Here is an 18,422-nt window from a genome sequence, read left to right on the forward strand (position 1 = left end):
ACCACATTTGCTACCTGATTTGCTGAACTTTTAAAATACTTTCTTTTTCTATTTTCCTTCACTTATCTTCCTTTGATTGGTTAATGCATTTTCATGGTAAAAACTTCACTTATTTTCTCCAAACCTGCATGGATCCAAATTATGCTTTTGTCTTTTATGGGATACATGGAACAGTCATCATCGGGCATTAGCCTCTCATTCGTTCGTTATGTGCCACGTCGTATGACCGTGACCGTGATTGCTCTTGGCAAATTTTTCTACAGAAGCCATTGCCTTCTCCTGGACAGTGTCTTTACAAGATGTCTCTTCAGAGATTGTCTGCCTGGTGTCAGCGGTCGCATAACCACGACTTATGAAATGCACCAGCTGCTCATACAACCATCCACCACCTGCTCACATGGCTATACATGCCCTTGATCTGGAGGGCGAAGCAGGAGCTACACCTTGCCCAAGGGTGACCGGCAGGCTAGCAGAGGGAAGGAGCACCTTACACCTCCTTTGGTAAAGACGCATCTCCACCCCACCACCCTTGTTCCTCTGTTGCCTCTTTTAATCATACTGGTGCTGCTTCCTGTTCTCATAAAATACTCAAGCGTTGACAATCTACGTTTCCAGCTTCCATTCTGCTCTTCCTTTCAAGTGGTCCATTTCTGATTTTTCTCATGTTTTTCTTGACTTTTCTATCTCTATCTCAAGGGCACAAGTTAGTAACAAGCAATTCTGCAGATGCTGGAAATCCAGAGCAACACACACAAAATGCTGGAGGAACTCAGCAGGTCAGGCTGCATTTATGGAAAGGAATAAACAATCGACGTTTCGGGCCAAAACCCTTCTTCAAGACTGGAAAGAAGGGGGGGAAGATGCCAGAATTAGAAGATGGAGGGAGAGGAAAGAGGACTAGCTGGAAAGTGATAGATGAAGTCAGGTGGGTGGGAATGGTAAAGGGCTGGAAAAGAAGGAATCTGATAGGGGAGGAGAGTAGACCATGGGAGAATGGGAAGGAGGGGCACCAGGGGGAGGTGATAGGTAGATGAGGAGAAGAGCAAGAGCCCAGAGTGGGAACAGATGATGGAAGGGGGAGAGAAGAAAAATCACCAGAAGGAGAAATCAATGTCAATGCTCATGCCATCACGTTGGAGGCTACCTTGACGGACAGTGGCAAAAGAGGAGACCATGAACTGTCATGTTGGAACGGGAATGTGGGACAAGAATTGGGAATGTGGGACAAGAATTAGAATAGTTGGATATGGCTGAGAAATTTCACTTTTGGTGAATGGAGTGGAGAGTCTTTACATTGGGTCCTAAAATGTAGAGGAGGCCGCATAGGGAGAAACGGATACAATAGACGACCCCAACATATTCACAGGTGAAGTCTTGCGTCATCTGAAAGGACTGTTTGGGGTCCTGAATGGAGGTATAACTCCCTCAAAGTAGGCTCATAATGAGTTAGCCAATACTGTGAATGCAAATTAACAGTAACACAACTTGACAGTGCATGGAAATAATGATGAAAAGGTCATTTCCAATAAATAAACACATCTAGAGTAAATATGATTTGGGTAAACACAAAACATAACAGTTTGAGAGTTCCTTTTGGGGGAAAGTAGGGCTGTTACCTGTATGAATATTGACACACCCACGCAAATTTACGGCTTGCTAGGAAGCAAGATTTAACTCACACCAGTATAAACAAGTAGAAATTGTATTGACAAAATATTTTAAACTATAACAAAATAAAGGGTCCATTACATGTATATTAGCCTATAGTCACATATTCATTGGAGCCTATTATTGCATAATCAATCTGGTTTGCTTCACTTTGTTTGCTCACAGTACCAAACAATTCTGCCTGAAAACACAGTCTAAGCGAAACAAATAAATATCCACACAACAAAGGACAAAGTGTTGAACTTTCTCCAAGGTCATGTGATAACTAGCTAACTAAAAGTTATCTGCACATTCTCTGTGAGACCAAAGTATGCAAGAAGATTTTCAGACAGCAGTATCTGTTCTTCCAAATAAGTTCATGTTCTTCTGCTATTTTGTCATCTGTTTCCATTTTCCTTCTTTCTCGTTCTTCCCCCAAAACTCACATGCTTTCTCCAGAAAATGGCTACCCCTGAATCCTCCAGAATGTTCCAGGGCATCTTACTGGACAAAACATTAACAAGACAAATCCTATTGGCTATTACAACAACCCTAACTTTATCAGCTGAATTATTATTTTAAACAGTAAAAAAAATTAAATACCCGATTGTATAATTAAAGGAACACAATGCATTTTGAGAAAATTTGCAGAAAATAGAATACCTAACAGCATAAAACGGTATTACTGCAATAAACCAGGTTATTACAGAGGTAAGGGAGGTGAATGAGCAGGTGTAGTATTTCTGCCACTTGCAGACATATGTGCTAGGAGGGAGATTACTGGGGAGGGACAAATGGACAAGGGAATCACAGAGGGAATGATCCCTGCAGAAAGCAGAGAGTGAGGAGGAGGAGGTAACAATGTGTTTGGTGGTAGGATCATGTTGAAGATAGCGGAAGTTGCGGAGAATGATGTGTTGGATAAGCATGCTCCATTGAAAGACCACAGCTGTCTTAACGAGGTCTTCCCCAATCCAGTATTATATAACATATTATTCTCTCAGTTTCTCCGGCGCTGTTACATGTGTTCTGATAATGACATTTTCCACTCAAGTAATTCTGAGATGCTTTTCTTTTGCCACAATCCCAACTTCTACTCCAGCAAAGCTCCATTTCCTAAATTACCCTATTAGTTTTTCTTCTTTAAGACTTGTCCCAAATAAGCGGCTGCCCCCGATTAAGCAATAGCCCAATTAACCAGAATCCACTCCACATTCTTATTGTAGCATATACAGGTGCACATTCCTTTATCCAAAATTCTGAAATCCAAAAAGCTCCGAAAACCGAAGTTTTTCCCGCCAACAGCTGACATCTCTCAGGTGTGACGTGGCAGCACTAGCAAAGGCCACCAGATGTCAGTTGTGGCTCAGCGCTCGTACTGGTTACACATGCATTTGCTGTTCACTGTTGACTTTGTGTTTAATTTCACTGTGAAAATGTCAATAAGAGCTGCAGATACCCTTATGAGTAACAATGAGAAAAAGAGAAGGAAGTATCTATCATTATCAATAACGCAGAAAGTGGAGTTATTGCAGAAGCTTGATCGTGGTGTGTCTGTGCGGCATCTTACTGAAGAAAATAGTGTCAGACCTACCACTGTATATGATTTAAATAAACAGAAAGACAAGTTACTGAAGTGTTATGTGACAGTGACGTTCTACATTTATTCAAATAAGTCATTTACCATGTGTTTGATTCGATTTGTTTGAAGCTGTATATTTTTATGTTTTATTGAATATTTTTGTTGGAAATAAAAATTTTCTTGTCATTATTCCCTAAACAATACAGTATAACTATTTACATTGCATTTACATTGTATTAGGTACTATAAGTAATCTAGAGATCTTTTAAAGTATACGGGAGGATGTGCATAGGTTTGGTGCGCTGCTGGGTCCTAAAGTCCACTGCACTGAGACAGGTTAAATAAGGGACTTGAGCATAAGTGTTTTTTGGTATGGGGCGGGGAATTGTGGACCTGTAGTAATTCTTGTATTGTACTGTGCTGCCACCACAGAACATACATCAGTGATATTAAACCTGATTCTGATACATTTCCCTCTCTTCTCAATTTACAGCTGAGATTATTCCCTCCATCACACCCGAGTTCACTCTTCCATTTCTACTAACTCCTACCACCTTCTCAATAAACACTCTCATGCGACCATTTTCCTTTCTCCTACACAAGGACCCAAAACATTCCTTCCATGTTGAGCAGTGATGCACTTGCTTAGTTCACAGTATTCAGTAATCACATCATCTACAGTGGATAACTCCAGATTAGATGACTATTATCCATTGAGTCTGCAAGTATAATTCCAAGCTGCTTGGCACTTTAATTCTCCATTCCACTCTCACCTCTGTGCTCTACACCTTTGTAATTGAAGCAAAATATTAAGCTCAAGGCACAACATCTCATCTATTTAGGCGTTTTAGAGCCCTTGCGACCCGTTTTTATTTCAGTCTTAATGAAAAGTCAGCAGGTCCCTTAGACACTGATAACCTTATTATTTCAAGCATTATTTTATTTCAGCAGCTGTGTTCTGTATCTCAGTTCTAAAACGTGTTTCTTTTTTCCTGTCCTTATCTATCTCAAACAACAGGAATTCTGCAGATGCTGGAAATTCAAGCAACACACATAAAAGTTGCTGGTGAACGCAGCAGGCCAGGCAGCATCTCTAGGAAGAGGTGCAGTCGACGTTTCAGGCCGAGACCCTTCGTCAGGACTAACTGAAGGAAGAGTGAGTAAGGGATTTTAAAGTTGGAGGGGGAGGGGGAGATCCAAAATGATAGGAGAAGACAGGAGGGGGAGGGATGGAGCCAAGAGCTGGACAGGTGATAGGCAAAAGGGATACGAGAGGATCATGGAACAGGAGGTCCGGGAAGAAAGACGGGGGGGGGGGGGGACCCAGAGGATGGGCAAGGGGTATATTCAGAGGGACAGGGTCCCCCCCACCCCTCCTTGTCTTTCTTCCCGGACCTCCTGTCCCATGATCCTCTCGTATCCCCTTTGCCAATCACCTGTCCAGCTCTTGGCTCCATCCCTCCCCCTCCTGTCTTCTCCCATCATTTCGGATCTCCCCCTCCCCCTCCAACTTTAAAATCCCTTACTCACTCTTCCTTCAGTTAGTCCTGACGAAGGGTCTCGGCCTGAAACGTCGACTGCACCTCTTCCTAGAGATGCTGCCTGGCCTGCTACGTTCACCAGCAACTTTTATGTGTGTTGCTTATCTATCTCATTCCATTTTACAATTTCTCCAAATAGATTAACTGCAATTAACAAGCCCTCACCAGCTTCTCTCAGATGCATCAGCACCATCTGGGTCATTAATTCTGATTCTGAGGCTAAGAGAAACATCACTGACAAATGTAGTCAAACATGCTGTTTTGTGGCAGCAGTACTGTGCAATATATAAAAAGATTACAATAATAAGAAATAGAAAAATAATAAGCAGTGCAAAAGGAGAGCAAACTAGTAAGGTAGTGTCCATGGGATCGTGGACAATTCAGAAATCTGATGGCAATGATAACAAAGCTATTCCTAAAACACTGAGTGTGTGTCTTTAAGCACCTGTACTTACTCCCTGATGGCAGTAATGAGACAAGGACATGTTCTAGGTGTTGAGGGCCCTTGATGAAGGTCCTTCATCCTATCACACATTGTTTATTCTGAAGACCCTCCCCCCCCCCCCAGGTGTAGCATTTTCTGTGGAATAAAATGTACCATCTCCATGTTGCTCAGTTTTTTTTGAGGTTTTGAAAGAAAAAGTGATTTGGCTGATTTTCACAAAATATTCCTCAGCATTATAGGCACTACTTTCTAGTCACCTCTTTTTTTTTAAATATCAGTATCCAATCTTAAAAAGAATGAATAAGAAATCCAGAAAAACACATAAAATACTCTTACATACAAATGTTTGTTTCCAAGATAAAATGAAAATGTGCTAGCATAGCATTACTGGAGAGTGAAGTGCGAACAGCAGAGATATTAATTGGTGTTTCCATCAGCCTGTTTGTCACCACAAATCACTTTGGTGTTTTCAAAAATTTTATACATGTGGCAATTCAACAGTAGGTTGTAACCAATTCTAGTTAAAAATATCAATAGTTCATTCTGTACATCAGCATCAGAAGTACAATAAATATGTTTGACAAGAAGAACCGAGGCTCTGTGCAGCCAATACTTCTTGACACAGCAAATAGTCTCTTAGATTTCCCACTATCTTTGTTGACAGCTGACCAAGGATGATCAGATGACCAAGTTTTCACTAAACTATTCAAAATAATCAGAACATAAATAAGAAGCACATAAATCTGCATTAAGCTTTGTCTTTTCTAAAAACCTCTAATTCAACAAACAACGGAACAGAACAGTACTACACAGTACAGGCCTTTCAGTCTATGATGTTGTGTCTACCTCTTAACCCTACTCCAAGACAACCTAACCCTTCCCTCCCACATGGCCCTCCATTTTTCTTTATTGACGTGCCTATCTAAGTATCTTCTTAAATGTCCATAATGTAATTGCCCCTAACACCACCGCCGGGAGTGCCTTCCATGCACTCACCACTCCATAAAAAAAAACCTACCTCTGACATCTCTTCTATACTTCCATCCAATTACTCTAAAATTATGGTCCCTCGCCTAAACCACTGACGCACTGGAAAAAGGCACTGGCTGTTCACTCTATACCTCGTATTAACCTATGAATTTCTATTAAGTCACCTCTCATCCTCCTTTGCTCCAAAGAGAAAAGCCCCAGCTCATTCAATCTTCCCTCATAAGACATGCTCTCTATTCCATCCTGCATACTGGTAAATCTCATCTGCAATGTCTCTAAAGCTTCCACATTGTTCCTATAATGAGGCAACCAGAACTAAGCACAAGCAACACACTCAAAATGCTGGAGGAACTCAGCAGGCCAGGCAGTACCTATGGAAAAGTGTAGTCGACGTTTCAGGCCGAGACCCTTCAACAGGACCAGGGAAAAAAAGATGAGGAGTCAAAGAGTTAGAAGGTGGGTGGAAGAGAGGAAGAAAGTAGGTGATAGGTAAAACTGGGAAGGGGTGAAGTAAAGAGCTGCAAAGTTGATTGGTGAAAGAGATACAGGGCTGGAGAAGGGAGGATCTGATAGGAGAGGACAGAAGGCCATGGAAGAAAGAAAAGGGGGAGGTGATGGGCAGGTAAGGAGATAAGGTAAGAGAGAGCAATAGGAATGCGAAATACCAAAGTGGGGGGTATTACCAGAAGTTCAAGAAATCAATGTTCATCCCATCAGAATGGAGGCTACCCAGGCAGAATGCAAGATCCTCCAACTCTGAGGGTGGCCTCATCTTGGCACAAGAGGAGGACATGACTGATCATTTGGATAACAAGTGTTTTTTCCCCCCCAGGGTTGAAATGGCTAACACAAGGGGGCATAGTTTTAAGGTGCTGGAAGTAGGTACAAGGGGGAACGTCAGAGGTAAATTTTTCACACAGAGAGTGGTGGGTGAGTGAAATGCATTGCCAGTGAAGGTGGTAGAGGCAGATACAATAGAGTCTTTTAAGAAACTCTTAGATAGGTACCTGGAGCTTAGGAAAATAGAGGGCTCTGCGGTAGGGAAATTATAGGCAGTTTCTAGAGTAGGTTACATGGCCGGCACGACATTGTAGGCTGAAGGGCCTGTAATGTGCTGTAGATTTCTATGTTCTATGACATGTTGTAAGGGGAATGGGAAGTGGAATTAAAATGGGCGGCCACTGGGAAATTTTGCTTTTCCTGGTGGGCGAAGGATAGGTGCTTGGCGAAGCGGTCTCCCAATCTATGTCGTTTGAGTGTGCAGGTAAAGCAATCTATCTGGGTTCAGTTCTTGTTTGACAGAACTGAATACTAATACACTGCATGATCCACACACTCAACCCAATTAACATTCCTATTTTTGCACTTACTGAAGTGGTCCCTCAGGCTTGAGGATGACTTAACCTTTCAATCCAGGCTTGGAGATTCTGAGGTGGCTAATGACAGCTACACAAGATCCATAGACTTTCTCACAGAAAGCTTGATGGAATAGGAAGGAGCAGTGCTTTCCTACCACTTATGTATTCTGAGCTTTCTCTGACTCAAGTCCTCCTCCTCCATTTTGATCAGTCACAGTTCATGGCTTCCTACATATCCCGTGGTGTCTTGGTAGGGTGGAAATGGAGAGGACAAGTACTCAGTGAGAGCTAACAATTAGGTATCACTGTTTAAAAGTAAAGAGTCATCTATTTCAGCCTAAAACAAAGCATATCCTTTTCTCTGATACTTTGGAACTCACTTTCTCAAAGGCCAGTCAAAGAGTTTTTGATTAGTTTAAATGTATTAGGAGACAAAATTGGTGAGGATGTTAGTTTTTTTTCCCCAAAGGATATCTTGGGTGAGCCGTGATCACTTTTGCTATTATCGTGGTCATATCTTGCTAATGATAGAGCTCAATGAGGAATATTTGTTTCAGGAGGATTGATTCAGGCACACGCAAGTGGAATCGCAATGCTAGAATGTTAGCTTGAAATAGAGCAATCACGTTCACACATTGGATTGCTGGTGGATTGGAAAATCTTACAGTGAGCATCTGTAATAACTTTCCAGTATTTTGAGGTGTCAGCTACAAGTTATCATGAAATACAGTAGACAGGCATCGCCATGATCAGGCTAGTGTTAAATTGGTGGATTGCTGGGCAGCGTGACTCGAAGAGTTAGAAGGGCCTACTCCACACTGTATCTCACTAAATAAATAAAAAAGATCTCTGTTGTTTGATAGACCATAAACTTAATGCATAACTTAAGGCCTTGATCTTTGAGTAATGTCTTCTTCAAATAACCAAAATATGTGCAGGGTGCGAGAGGTAAAGTTGAGTTTTATCAGCAATGTTGGCTTTTGACAAAATATCATTCCCAAGTTAACCAATGATTTCTAGGGTATTGCCATTAATATTATGCAAGAGCAGGAAGCAGATGTTGGAGGGAGGGTGGTTATTGTAATATTGAGCAGCAGATACAAGGTGGGAGAGTACATTTGTTTTCTCGATGCTCAGTGAAAAGATCCAATCTCATATGCATCAGCTATTGATGACCTGAGCCTCAGCTTCCGAGTTTGATATATGGATAATTTATAACAGAATAAATGCCTTTTATTGTTACAAATGCGGCTCTTTTGTCATGGGGAAAGTATTAAAAGCCATATTAAAAAATACTATAGCAAGGCACTTGAACATACTCAAGATAATTGGGTAAATTTATCGAAGTTTTGTGCAAGAGAAGTGACGTTAGATTATTTTATAATCAGAGAGCCATGGAGTTGTACAACATGGAAATAGGACTTTCAGCCCAACTGGTCCATGCCGGCCAAAGTTCCCTACAATTTTTTCTTAAAAAAGTGCGCTGACCAACCATTGCTCCAACCAGGAAATTTTCACACAGCCTGAAAACTGTGTGGCACTTTATACTAACATTATATAAAATTAAATTCCAGTTGCGTGGCAACAGCTATATGCACGGGAGTGTTTCAGTTACTGCGCAGCTTAGAGGGAACAGTGCCAACCAAGATTCCCATCTAAGCTAGTCTCATTTGCCCACTTTTGGCCCACATTTCTCTAAACCAGGGATGCCAACATTTTTTATGCCATGTATCCTATTAACCGAGGTGTCCGTGGAGCCCAGATTGGGAAACCCTACTCTAAACCCTTCCTAACCATGTACCTGTGTAAGTACCTTTTAAATGTTACTGTACTTGCCTCAACCACTTCCTCTGGCAGCTCATTCCATATACTGACTACTCTTTGGGTGAAGAAGTTGCTCCTCAAGTTGCCATTAAATCTCTTTCCTCTCACCTTAAACCATGCCCTCGGCCTCTTGATTTCCCAACCCTGAGAAAATGACTGTGTATGCACCTTATCTATGCACCAATGAAAAATGTTCCAAGCTGTTCAACCTCTCTCCATAACTCAATCCCTCGTGTCCGGGCAACATTATTTTAGTTCTTTGAAGTTACAGTATACGTGCTGTGGCTAAAAGAGAACCAGTATACATACTAGGCTTACATTTCCAAAAAGCATTTGTAAAGGTGGAAAATAGCAGTGTGGGAAGTAAGACATTGGCACAGATATACTATTGGCTAGCTACCAGAAAAAAAGAGTTGGAATAAATTAGTCTTCAACTGATTGAGAAATGGTAGCTTAAAGATTGATGCTGGAGCCTCAACATTTTACTAATTATATAAATGATGTCTGAAAGTACCAATTCGAAGGTTGCTAAAATTATGAACAACATTAAGTTAGAAAGCATGTTACGAAAGAACATACATACTTCAAGTGGAAATAAAAAGGTTGTCGGTTTGCAAAGATCTGGTAAATATTGTATGATATGGGAATATGGGAAAATGTGAAATTGTCCATTCTGGCCAGTAAAATAAAGGAAAGCATATTGTCTAGAGGCTGAAGGACTTCAGTGACCCAGTGCAAGATTTGCAAAAGGCTGGCATGCAGGGGTATTATGTAATCCTGAAAAAAATATATTATTTAATGCAAAATGAATACAGAACTAAAAAAAGCCTCCATTAAGGAATTGGTAAGACTACATCCACCAGGTCATGCAGTCTTCTCACAGCTACCATCAGGCAGGAGGCACAGAAGCCTGAAGCCCCACCTCATCGGTCCAAGAACCATTCGGTCCTTGAACCACTCAGCAAACCCTAATCACTGGAGAGGGGTTTCTGCCTGAAACATTGACTGTTTATTCATTTCCAGAGATGCTGCCTGACCCGTTCAGTTCATCCAGCATTTTGTGTGTTACCCTAACCACTAGTTTAGCAACACTATGACCACTGTGCACTACATTGGACTTTGTTTTTTCTTTTTTCTAATTGAGTTCCTGCCTGTTAAAAATGTCTACTTTATATTTGTCTTTCTTGTAAGTATTGCTTATTAGATGCTATGGGTCGATGATGCTGCTGCCATTATGCTTTTCATTGCACTTGTCCATACTGTGCACATGACAACACACTCAATTTTGACTTTGTCTTAGTATGTTGCATTAAACATTGGCCTTCTAATTGCACAAGCAGCTCAGAGGCTTATTAGGCTGACAACAGGAATGGATCGGTTATCTGGAGAGGAAAGGTTGGCAAGTTAGGCTTGCGTTCATGGGAGTTTAGAAATGGGTGAGGGGACTTGAATTAAAAACACCAGATTCTGAGAGTCTTAACAGAGTGAACATAGATAATGATTCTTCTTGTCAGAGTTTAGCAGGAGGAACCACAATCTAAAAGTAAAAGGGTCAGCTATTTCAGCTGGAGACAACTCTCTTTTTATCCCAGAGGGGTCAAGGTACTTTTGAACTTTCTTCCTTGCAGAATGGTAAAAAAAAGTCTTTTAATGCTTTATGAACGTTTTAAAGTTGGTAGTTGACCGATTCGTTATAAGCATGATACTCAAAGATTTCTGGCACGGGGGATGTAGATTCATGATCTTAGTGAATGGCATAGCACATTAATTGAGCCAAGCGAACTATTCCTGTTCCCGATTCATATGTTTATATTAAAAAATGTTGCTCTAAATTAAACTTGTGCAACTGCAATGCCCCAGTGAGTTGGAGAACTGTCATACATTTCTCAGTAAACATTTTGAAATCATTTCTTGTTACTCTGTTAGGTTTAGCTCAAAATAGTCTCCCATGAAAACAATATTCATTTTCACAAAGTAAAGCAAATGGAGACAGTGGAAATCTCAAAAACAAAGCTGATTATATTCAGTAGGTCAGGCACCAGCAGGAGAGAGAGAGAAATTATGATAATGGCCTTTCATCAAAATGTCCAAATTTCCTGATCAAAGATCAACATGAAATGTTAATTTTATATATCTATACATAAGCTGCCTGACCTATAGATGTGTGGCGGAAAGTGCAATGACTGGCTGCATTACAGCCTGGTACAGGAATACCAATGCCTTTGAATGGAAAATCCTACAAAAGTAGTGGATCCAGCCCAGTACATCATGGGTAAAGCCCTCCAAACCATTGAGCACATCTACATGATACGCTGTTGTAGGAAAGCAGCATCCATCAAAGATCCTCAACACCCAGGCCTTGCTATTTTCTTGTTGCTGCCATCAAGTAGAAGGTGCAAGAGCCTCAGGGCTCACACCACCAGGTTCAAGAACAGTTACTACCCCTCAACCATCAGGCTCTTGAACAAAAGAGGGTCACTACTCTCATCTATTGAGATGATCCCACAACCAACAATCTCACTTTAAGGGCTCTTTATCTTGTTATTATTTATTGCTATTTGCATTTGCACAGTTTGTTGTCTTCTATGCACCTGCTTTTTCCATTGATCCCTTTACAGTTACTATTCCATAGATTCGCTGAGTGTGCCCACAGAAAAAGAATCGCAGGGTTGTGTGTGGCAACATGCATGCACTCTGATAATAAATTTTACTTTGAACTATTGAATTTTTTCAGCATTTTTTTTATTTTTATGCAATATTTTCCAATTCTATGATTTTCATGTAGTTTGTCAAATGACAAGTCTACCGTCCTCAAAAAAATGTTAATTTTTCTAGTCACAGATTCTCTAAGCCTTCTGAATTCTCATGAATCAATCTAAAAGAGACGTGCAGGTGCTATATAAATCAACCATGCCCCCCCCAAAGGAAAACATTTAAATCCCTATCAGTGTGGCCTCTCACAATAACCCAACAGATTCACGATTTGCTTAAGGCAGATAAGCCACCATTTCTTCTCTACCTCCATTTCAGTTAAGTACTCTTTGCTAAAATGCCAATCTATGATGGAAAAAAAACCCATCTATTAGCATTTCAGACTCAAAGTTTTCAGTATTTGACTTGGATGTCTGTTTTAAAAGCCACAGATTAAACCTTTTCACCAACATTAACTGATTAGTAAATAATGCAGGCAGGAAACAGAGAGAGAATTTAAAAAATTAGGAGTACACATGTGGCAGATAGAAATTAACATCGAATGTGGGGTTTCATTTTGGGTTTTAATCAAATAATTAACTTTTTAAAAAAAGACTATGGATAAGCACAGATTTAAGGATCTATACATAGAACCCAAATGGAAAGTTATAACTGCATTACAAAGACCAAATGAATTTTTGCCTTACCCTCAAGAATACGCCTACAAATCTAAGAGTTAGACTCATTCTTGGATTACTCTGTTCAATACTGGTAACCATATCAGCAAGGGACAATCTACATGGAGTGTATGCGCGTGTGTATACATTAATTAAAGGATATAATAAAATAAATTAATAGCTCGGTTGTACAGAATATGGGACAGAGCTTTTGAAAGCTAGAGTTGTCCTGTTAATGGATGACGTCAAGTAGCACTTCCTCACCCAGATCACAGTGGAAATGTGTAATTTTTCTGCCACATATACAACTATTCCAACCTTAATTGATTATCTGAATTAAGTTTGTTAAGATTTTGTTTGGAAGGGAAACAATGAAATTAGATACTTAGAAGACAGTCTAAATACAAGGTTGGCGATGACAAAGGGAGGGGAACAAGTCAAAAAATAAAACCAGAAACAAAAATTTTAGTGCACATTTACAGCAAAAGTTAAAATTTGGCATAAGTTTAATGATGACTTTATTTTAAAATGTATTTTGCCAACAATTGAATTGTGACTGCCTAAAAAGTTTTAAACAAATTTCACTCATATGATTACATTTATGCGTACATCAACTTAAATATTGTTTTAACTTTTAATCCAGCATCAATAACCCTTCCGAGAGAGCCCTGCCAATTCCAGGGTGGTGACTCAAGGGAGGGTCTACTTTCTGCAAGTTTGCAACAGTATCTTCAAGCAAAAACTATTTGAGAGAGCATGTCTCGATCGCAACAGAAATAATTTTGAAAGAACTATCAAACATTAACAAGGATATATAAATAGGTAACTGAAGATGCAAATGTGTAATTCCTTTAAAGTACACATGCAGTGCAAAAAACCACTAGCCAATACATTCTGAATCTATGAGCACTCAACAATTAATATAGCGAATCAAAGGATACGGGATTAGTGCGAGTGAATTGCAACGAGATAATAGATCAGCCATGATGTTATTGAATGGCGGAGCATGTCGGAGAAGCCAAATGGTCCTTTTTAATGTTCTTCTCCACACAAACAGAACCAGCCTTCAAAGAGAACGGGACGCAATTTACACTGCAGCCTCCCCAGCCTCCTGTCTATTTACAGCCAAGGTAAAAACGTCACCCTACCTTGCACTGGAATGGCCTTTACCCACTGAGAAGGGAGACGTCTCCCCACGCCGCGCGTTCGGACGTGAACCTCCCACTTTCCCTCCCCCCGTCGACGGCAGGAGTCTGCTCGCAGATCTGCCATCTTAGTAAAGGAGGCCAGGGGGAAGGGGGGGCAAAAAGGGCATTTCGGACGCTGTAAAAGCAAACCGATTTTGTAATTGAAATTGGAGAGAAGAGAAAAATTATTTCTCTTCTCTCCTGATAATGCCAACCAGTTGCGCGGCCTATGGGTGCACGGCAGTGTACAGGAAGAACACCAACACCAGCTTCCACAGGTAGGAGAGGGCAGGGGACAGGGGTCGGGCTGGGGGGCGGGAGGAGAGAGGGGTGGGGAGAAGCATTTCAGGTGACGGCGGGTGTTGCGAGGGCATTAACCACGGGCCTACATTAGTGAGAGAAGCCTACCTGCTACCCAGCTGCGTCGACACCCCGCCTGCTGCCCGGTTGCTGCATTTTGTTTTTAAATTTAATCTATATTTTGTTTCTTATCGCCCGATGATGTGGGGGGTGGGGCGGCGGAAGTCCCGGGGCCTGGGGCCCGGCGCGTGCCCGCTTCTCGAGCCCGGCAGCCGCTATTTCCGCTGCACGGCGGGGACGCGCGGGCTGGACTCCGGCCGAGCCGCTGGCGGGGGCGCGCGGCCTGATGTTGGGTTCTGAGATATTGTAGCTTCAGAATCCTGTTCATCACCCACACGTGTCATATTTTGTTCTTAAGCAGCAGTACAGTGCAATACATGAAAAAAATACATAAACTAAGTACGTAATGTAATTGAGGAACAATGACAATTTATACGTAAAGAGGAGAAAATCTGTGGATGCTGGAAATACAAGGAGCACACACAATGTTGTAGGGACTCAGCAGGCCAGGAAAAGAGTATAGGCGACGTTTTGGGCTGAGACCCTTCAGCAGGACTGGGGAAAAAAAGATGAGGAGTCAGAATAAAAGGGGAGGGGAGGGAGAAACACAAGATGATAGGTGAAACCCGGAGGGGTGAGGTTAAAAAGTTGGGAAGTAGACTGGTGAAAGAGACTCAGGGCTGGAGAAGGGAGAATCTACTGGGAGAGGACAGAGGCGGTGGAAGAAAGAAAAAAGGGAAGGAGCACCAAAGGGAGGTGATGGGCAGGGAAGGAGATGAGGTGAGAGATGGGAATGGGGGGGGGTGGCATTCCAGGAAGTTCGAGAAATCGATGTTCATGCCATCAGGTTGGAGGCAACCCAGATGGAATGTAAGATGTTGCTTCTCCAACCTGAGTGTGGCCTCATCGCGGCAGTAGAGGAAGCTATGGACTGACATGTCGGAATGGGAAGTGGAATTAAAATGGGTGGCCACTGGGAAATCCTGCTTTTTCTGACAGACAGAGCATAGATGTTCAGCGAAGTGGTCTCCCAATCTATGCTGGGTCTCATCAATATATAAGAGGTCACACCAGGAGTATCGGATACAATAGATGACCCCAACAAACTCACAGGTGAAGTGTCACCTCACCTGGAAGGACTGTTTGGGGCCCGGAATGGTAGTGAGGGAGGAGGTGTAGGGGCAGGTGTAGCACTTGTTCCACTTGCAAGGATAAGTGCCAAGAGAGGGATCAGTGGGGAGGGATGAATGGACAAGGGAGTCACATAGGGAGCGATTCCTGTGGAAAGCAGAAATTGGGGGGGTGGGAGGTAGAAAACCTACAGCACAATACAGGTCCTTCGGCCCACAAAGTTGTGCCAAACATGTCCCTACCTTAGAAATTACTAGGGTTACCCAGAGCCCTCTATTTTTCTAAGCTCCATGTACCTATCCAAAAGTCTCTTAAAAGACCCTATTGTATCCGCTTGGTGGTGAGATCCTATTGGAGATGGCGGAATTTACGGATAATTATGTGCTGGATGTGGAGGCTGCTGGGGTGGTAGGTGAGGGTAAGAGGAACGCTATCCCTGGTGGGGTGGCGGGAGGATAGGGTGAGGGCAGACATGTGTGAAGTGGAAGAGATGCATTTGAGGGCAGCGTTGATGGTAGGGGCAGGGAAGCCCCTGTCTTTGAAGGAGGAGGACATTGCCTTCATTCTGAAATGAAAAGCCTCATCCTGAGAGCAGATGCAGCAGAGATGGAGGAATTGAGAGAAGGGGATGATATTTTTACAAGGAGCAGAGTGGAAAGAGGTGTAGACCAAGTAGCTGTGAGAGTCAATGGGTTTGTAATGGTCATCAGTAAATAAGCTGTCCCAGAGATAGAGACAGAGAAATCGAGAAAGGGAAGGGAGGTGTTGGAAATGGACCAGGTAAATTTGAGGGCAGGGTAGAGGTTGGAGGCAAAGTTGATGAAGTCGACTAGCTCGGCATGGGTGCAGGAAGCAGCACCAATGCAGTCGTCAGTGTAGCATAGGAAAAGTGGGTGAGTGACACCAGTGTAGGCTTGGAACATAGACTGTTCCACATAGCTAACAAGGCGAGGCTGGGACCCATGCGAGTACCCACATCTACATCTTTTTGACAGAAGTGGGAGAAATTATTGACAGTGAGGACAAATTCTGCTAAATGGAGCAGAGTGTGGTGGAGGGGAACTGGTTGGGTCTGGTGTCCAGAAAGAAACGGAGAGCTTTGAGGCCTTCCTAATGGGGGATGGAGATGTATAGGGACTGGACATCCATGGTGAAAATAAGATTCTCAGGGCCGGAGAATTTGAAATCATTGAAAAGATTAAGAGCATATGAAGTATCACAGATGTAGGTAGGAAGGGACTGAAGCAAGGTGGATAAAACTGAGTTGAGGTATTCAGATAGGAGTTCAGTGGGACAGGAACAAGATGAAACAATGGGTCTACCTGGACAGGCAGATTTGTGGATCTTGGCAAATTTATTTATAGAGCATTTTTCATTCAAACAATGTAGTTCAATGTGCTTTACAATGGAATAAAGTGCCAACGTAAAAACAAAAGACAAAATGATGTTAGTTAAAAGCAAGGTTAAATAAATAGGTTTTGAGCTGGCATTTAAAATTGTCAACTGCGTCTGCATCCCTTATAGTTTTAAGTATTGAATTCCACAGTTTAGGAGTGTAGTTAAAATAAGCTGACCTGCCAATTTTCTTTTGAGTGAGATTGAGGTAGTGTTCATGGACCATTCAGAAATCTGATCGCGGACGGGAAGAAGCTGTAACTAAAACATGGAGTGCAGGTCTTCAGGTTCCTCTACCTCTGCCCCCGACGGTAGCAATGAGAAGAGAATATGTCCCAAATGAGACTGACTGAAACTGAGCCACAGGGAAGTTGTATCTGGGAAGTATGGGTGTCTTTATTCACAGCAAATCTCCAGGAGAGAGTGTCCAGGAGGATTCAAGAGAGTCCCACTTGCTTGACTTGATGTTTTGTACTACTGGTTCAACACAAAGATAACAATGAACAATTAACTACAGTTCAACTGCCAGAAATGCTTACTTTGACATTTTGAAAATAGATAAAATTTACATATTTACAACAGCAGCACATCCAAACCAGCAGAGCTCCTTTGAATATTCAATACTGGTATTGTTCCAAAAGCTTTTGAGTACGAACTGGGGATATTCAAAATATATCCCTTTTGTTATCTTTGAAAGATGGCTCCATGAATATGTAACTAACCGGAAGATTGAGTGACAAAACGGGCTTGTCTTGAACTGTCCATTATGTGGCAGGGACACTTTTGCCCACTAGCCACAAGGTGTCCATTGGAAGTTAAATCGTGTAGGTTTAACCTTCCTAAGACCAAAAGACAGGAACAGAATTAGGCTGTTCAGCCCATCAAGTTTTGCTCCACCATTCTATCATGGCTGATTTATTATCCCTTTCAACCCCATTCTCCTGCTTTCTCCCTGTAACATTTGACACCCTGACTAATCAAGAACCTACCAACCTCCACTTTAAGTATACCTAATAACTTTGCCTTTGTCTGCAGCAATAAGTTTCACAGATTCACCACCTTCTGGCTGAAGAAATTCCTCCTCATCTCTGTTCTAAAGAGGTGTCCTATTCTGAGGCTGTGCCTTCTGGTCCTGGACCCCCTGCTTTAGGAAACACCCTCTCCAGGTCCACTCTATCCAGGCCTTTTAATATGTAGTAGGTTTCGATGAGATTCCCCCACCCCACCCACCCACCCCCATTCTGCTAAACTCCAGCAAGTGAAGGTCAGAGCCTTCAAATGCTCCTCGTACGTTAAACCCTATCATTCCAGGGATAATCCCCGTGAATCTAGACCAATTTCCTGAAGACTGGCTCTCCTTTCAGTTAGTCCATAATTATGCTTTCCATCACTTTTCACGCTCCAAATAATGATCGCTAACATCAAAAACAATTTGGCACTTGTGTCGTATTGTTAGAGCAGGATAGATTTGATTTAATAATAGTTCCTTAGCCAAAGACAAAGGTTACAAAGATTCCTGAAGTAATAAGTAAAAAGGGAGCTTGAAGAGGCAGGGAGATTTTCAGAAAGCCTTACAGAGATGATGATCAAAACT

The 18,422-nt window shown here is 42.0% G+C and overlaps 2 protein-coding genes across 8 annotated transcripts in view; one reads left to right on the forward strand and one right to left on the reverse strand.

The window, feature by feature from the left end:
• The window catches only part of galnt11 (UDP-N-acetyl-alpha-D-galactosamine:polypeptide N-acetylgalactosaminyltransferase 11 (GalNAc-T11)), a 138,491-nt gene extending 123,965 nt beyond the window's left edge, over nucleotides 1-14,526 (reverse strand). For 3 of the 6 annotated variants that reach the window (XM_072254078.1, XM_072254080.1, XM_072254081.1), the window contains exon 1: nucleotides 14,351-14,526. The gene's annotated coding sequence lies outside the window, so the exon portion shown is untranslated. Of the gene's footprint in view, nucleotides 1-13,019; nucleotides 13,087-13,696; nucleotides 13,820-13,903; nucleotides 13,965-14,350 lie in introns of those variants that run through there. The other 3 variants (XM_072254075.1, XM_072254076.1, XM_072254082.1) reach the window with 2 other exon arrangements.
• Nucleotides 14,002-18,422, forward strand: part of LOC140195556 (THAP domain-containing protein 2-like) — a 33,327-nt gene continuing 28,906 nt past the window's right edge. For both annotated transcript variants that reach the window (XM_072254085.1, XM_072254084.1), the window contains exon 1: nucleotides 14,002-14,220. In XM_072254085.1, coding sequence (XP_072110186.1) covers nucleotides 14,150-14,220 — 71 coding nt within the window. In that variant the 5' untranslated portion in view covers nucleotides 14,002-14,149. The remainder of the gene's footprint in view (nucleotides 14,221-18,422) is intronic.

This window comes from Mobula birostris, chromosome 3 (assembly GCF_030028105.1).
Source record: "Mobula birostris isolate sMobBir1 chromosome 3, sMobBir1.hap1, whole genome shotgun sequence".
NCBI lineage: Eukaryota > Metazoa > Chordata > Chondrichthyes > Myliobatiformes > Myliobatidae > Mobula > Mobula birostris.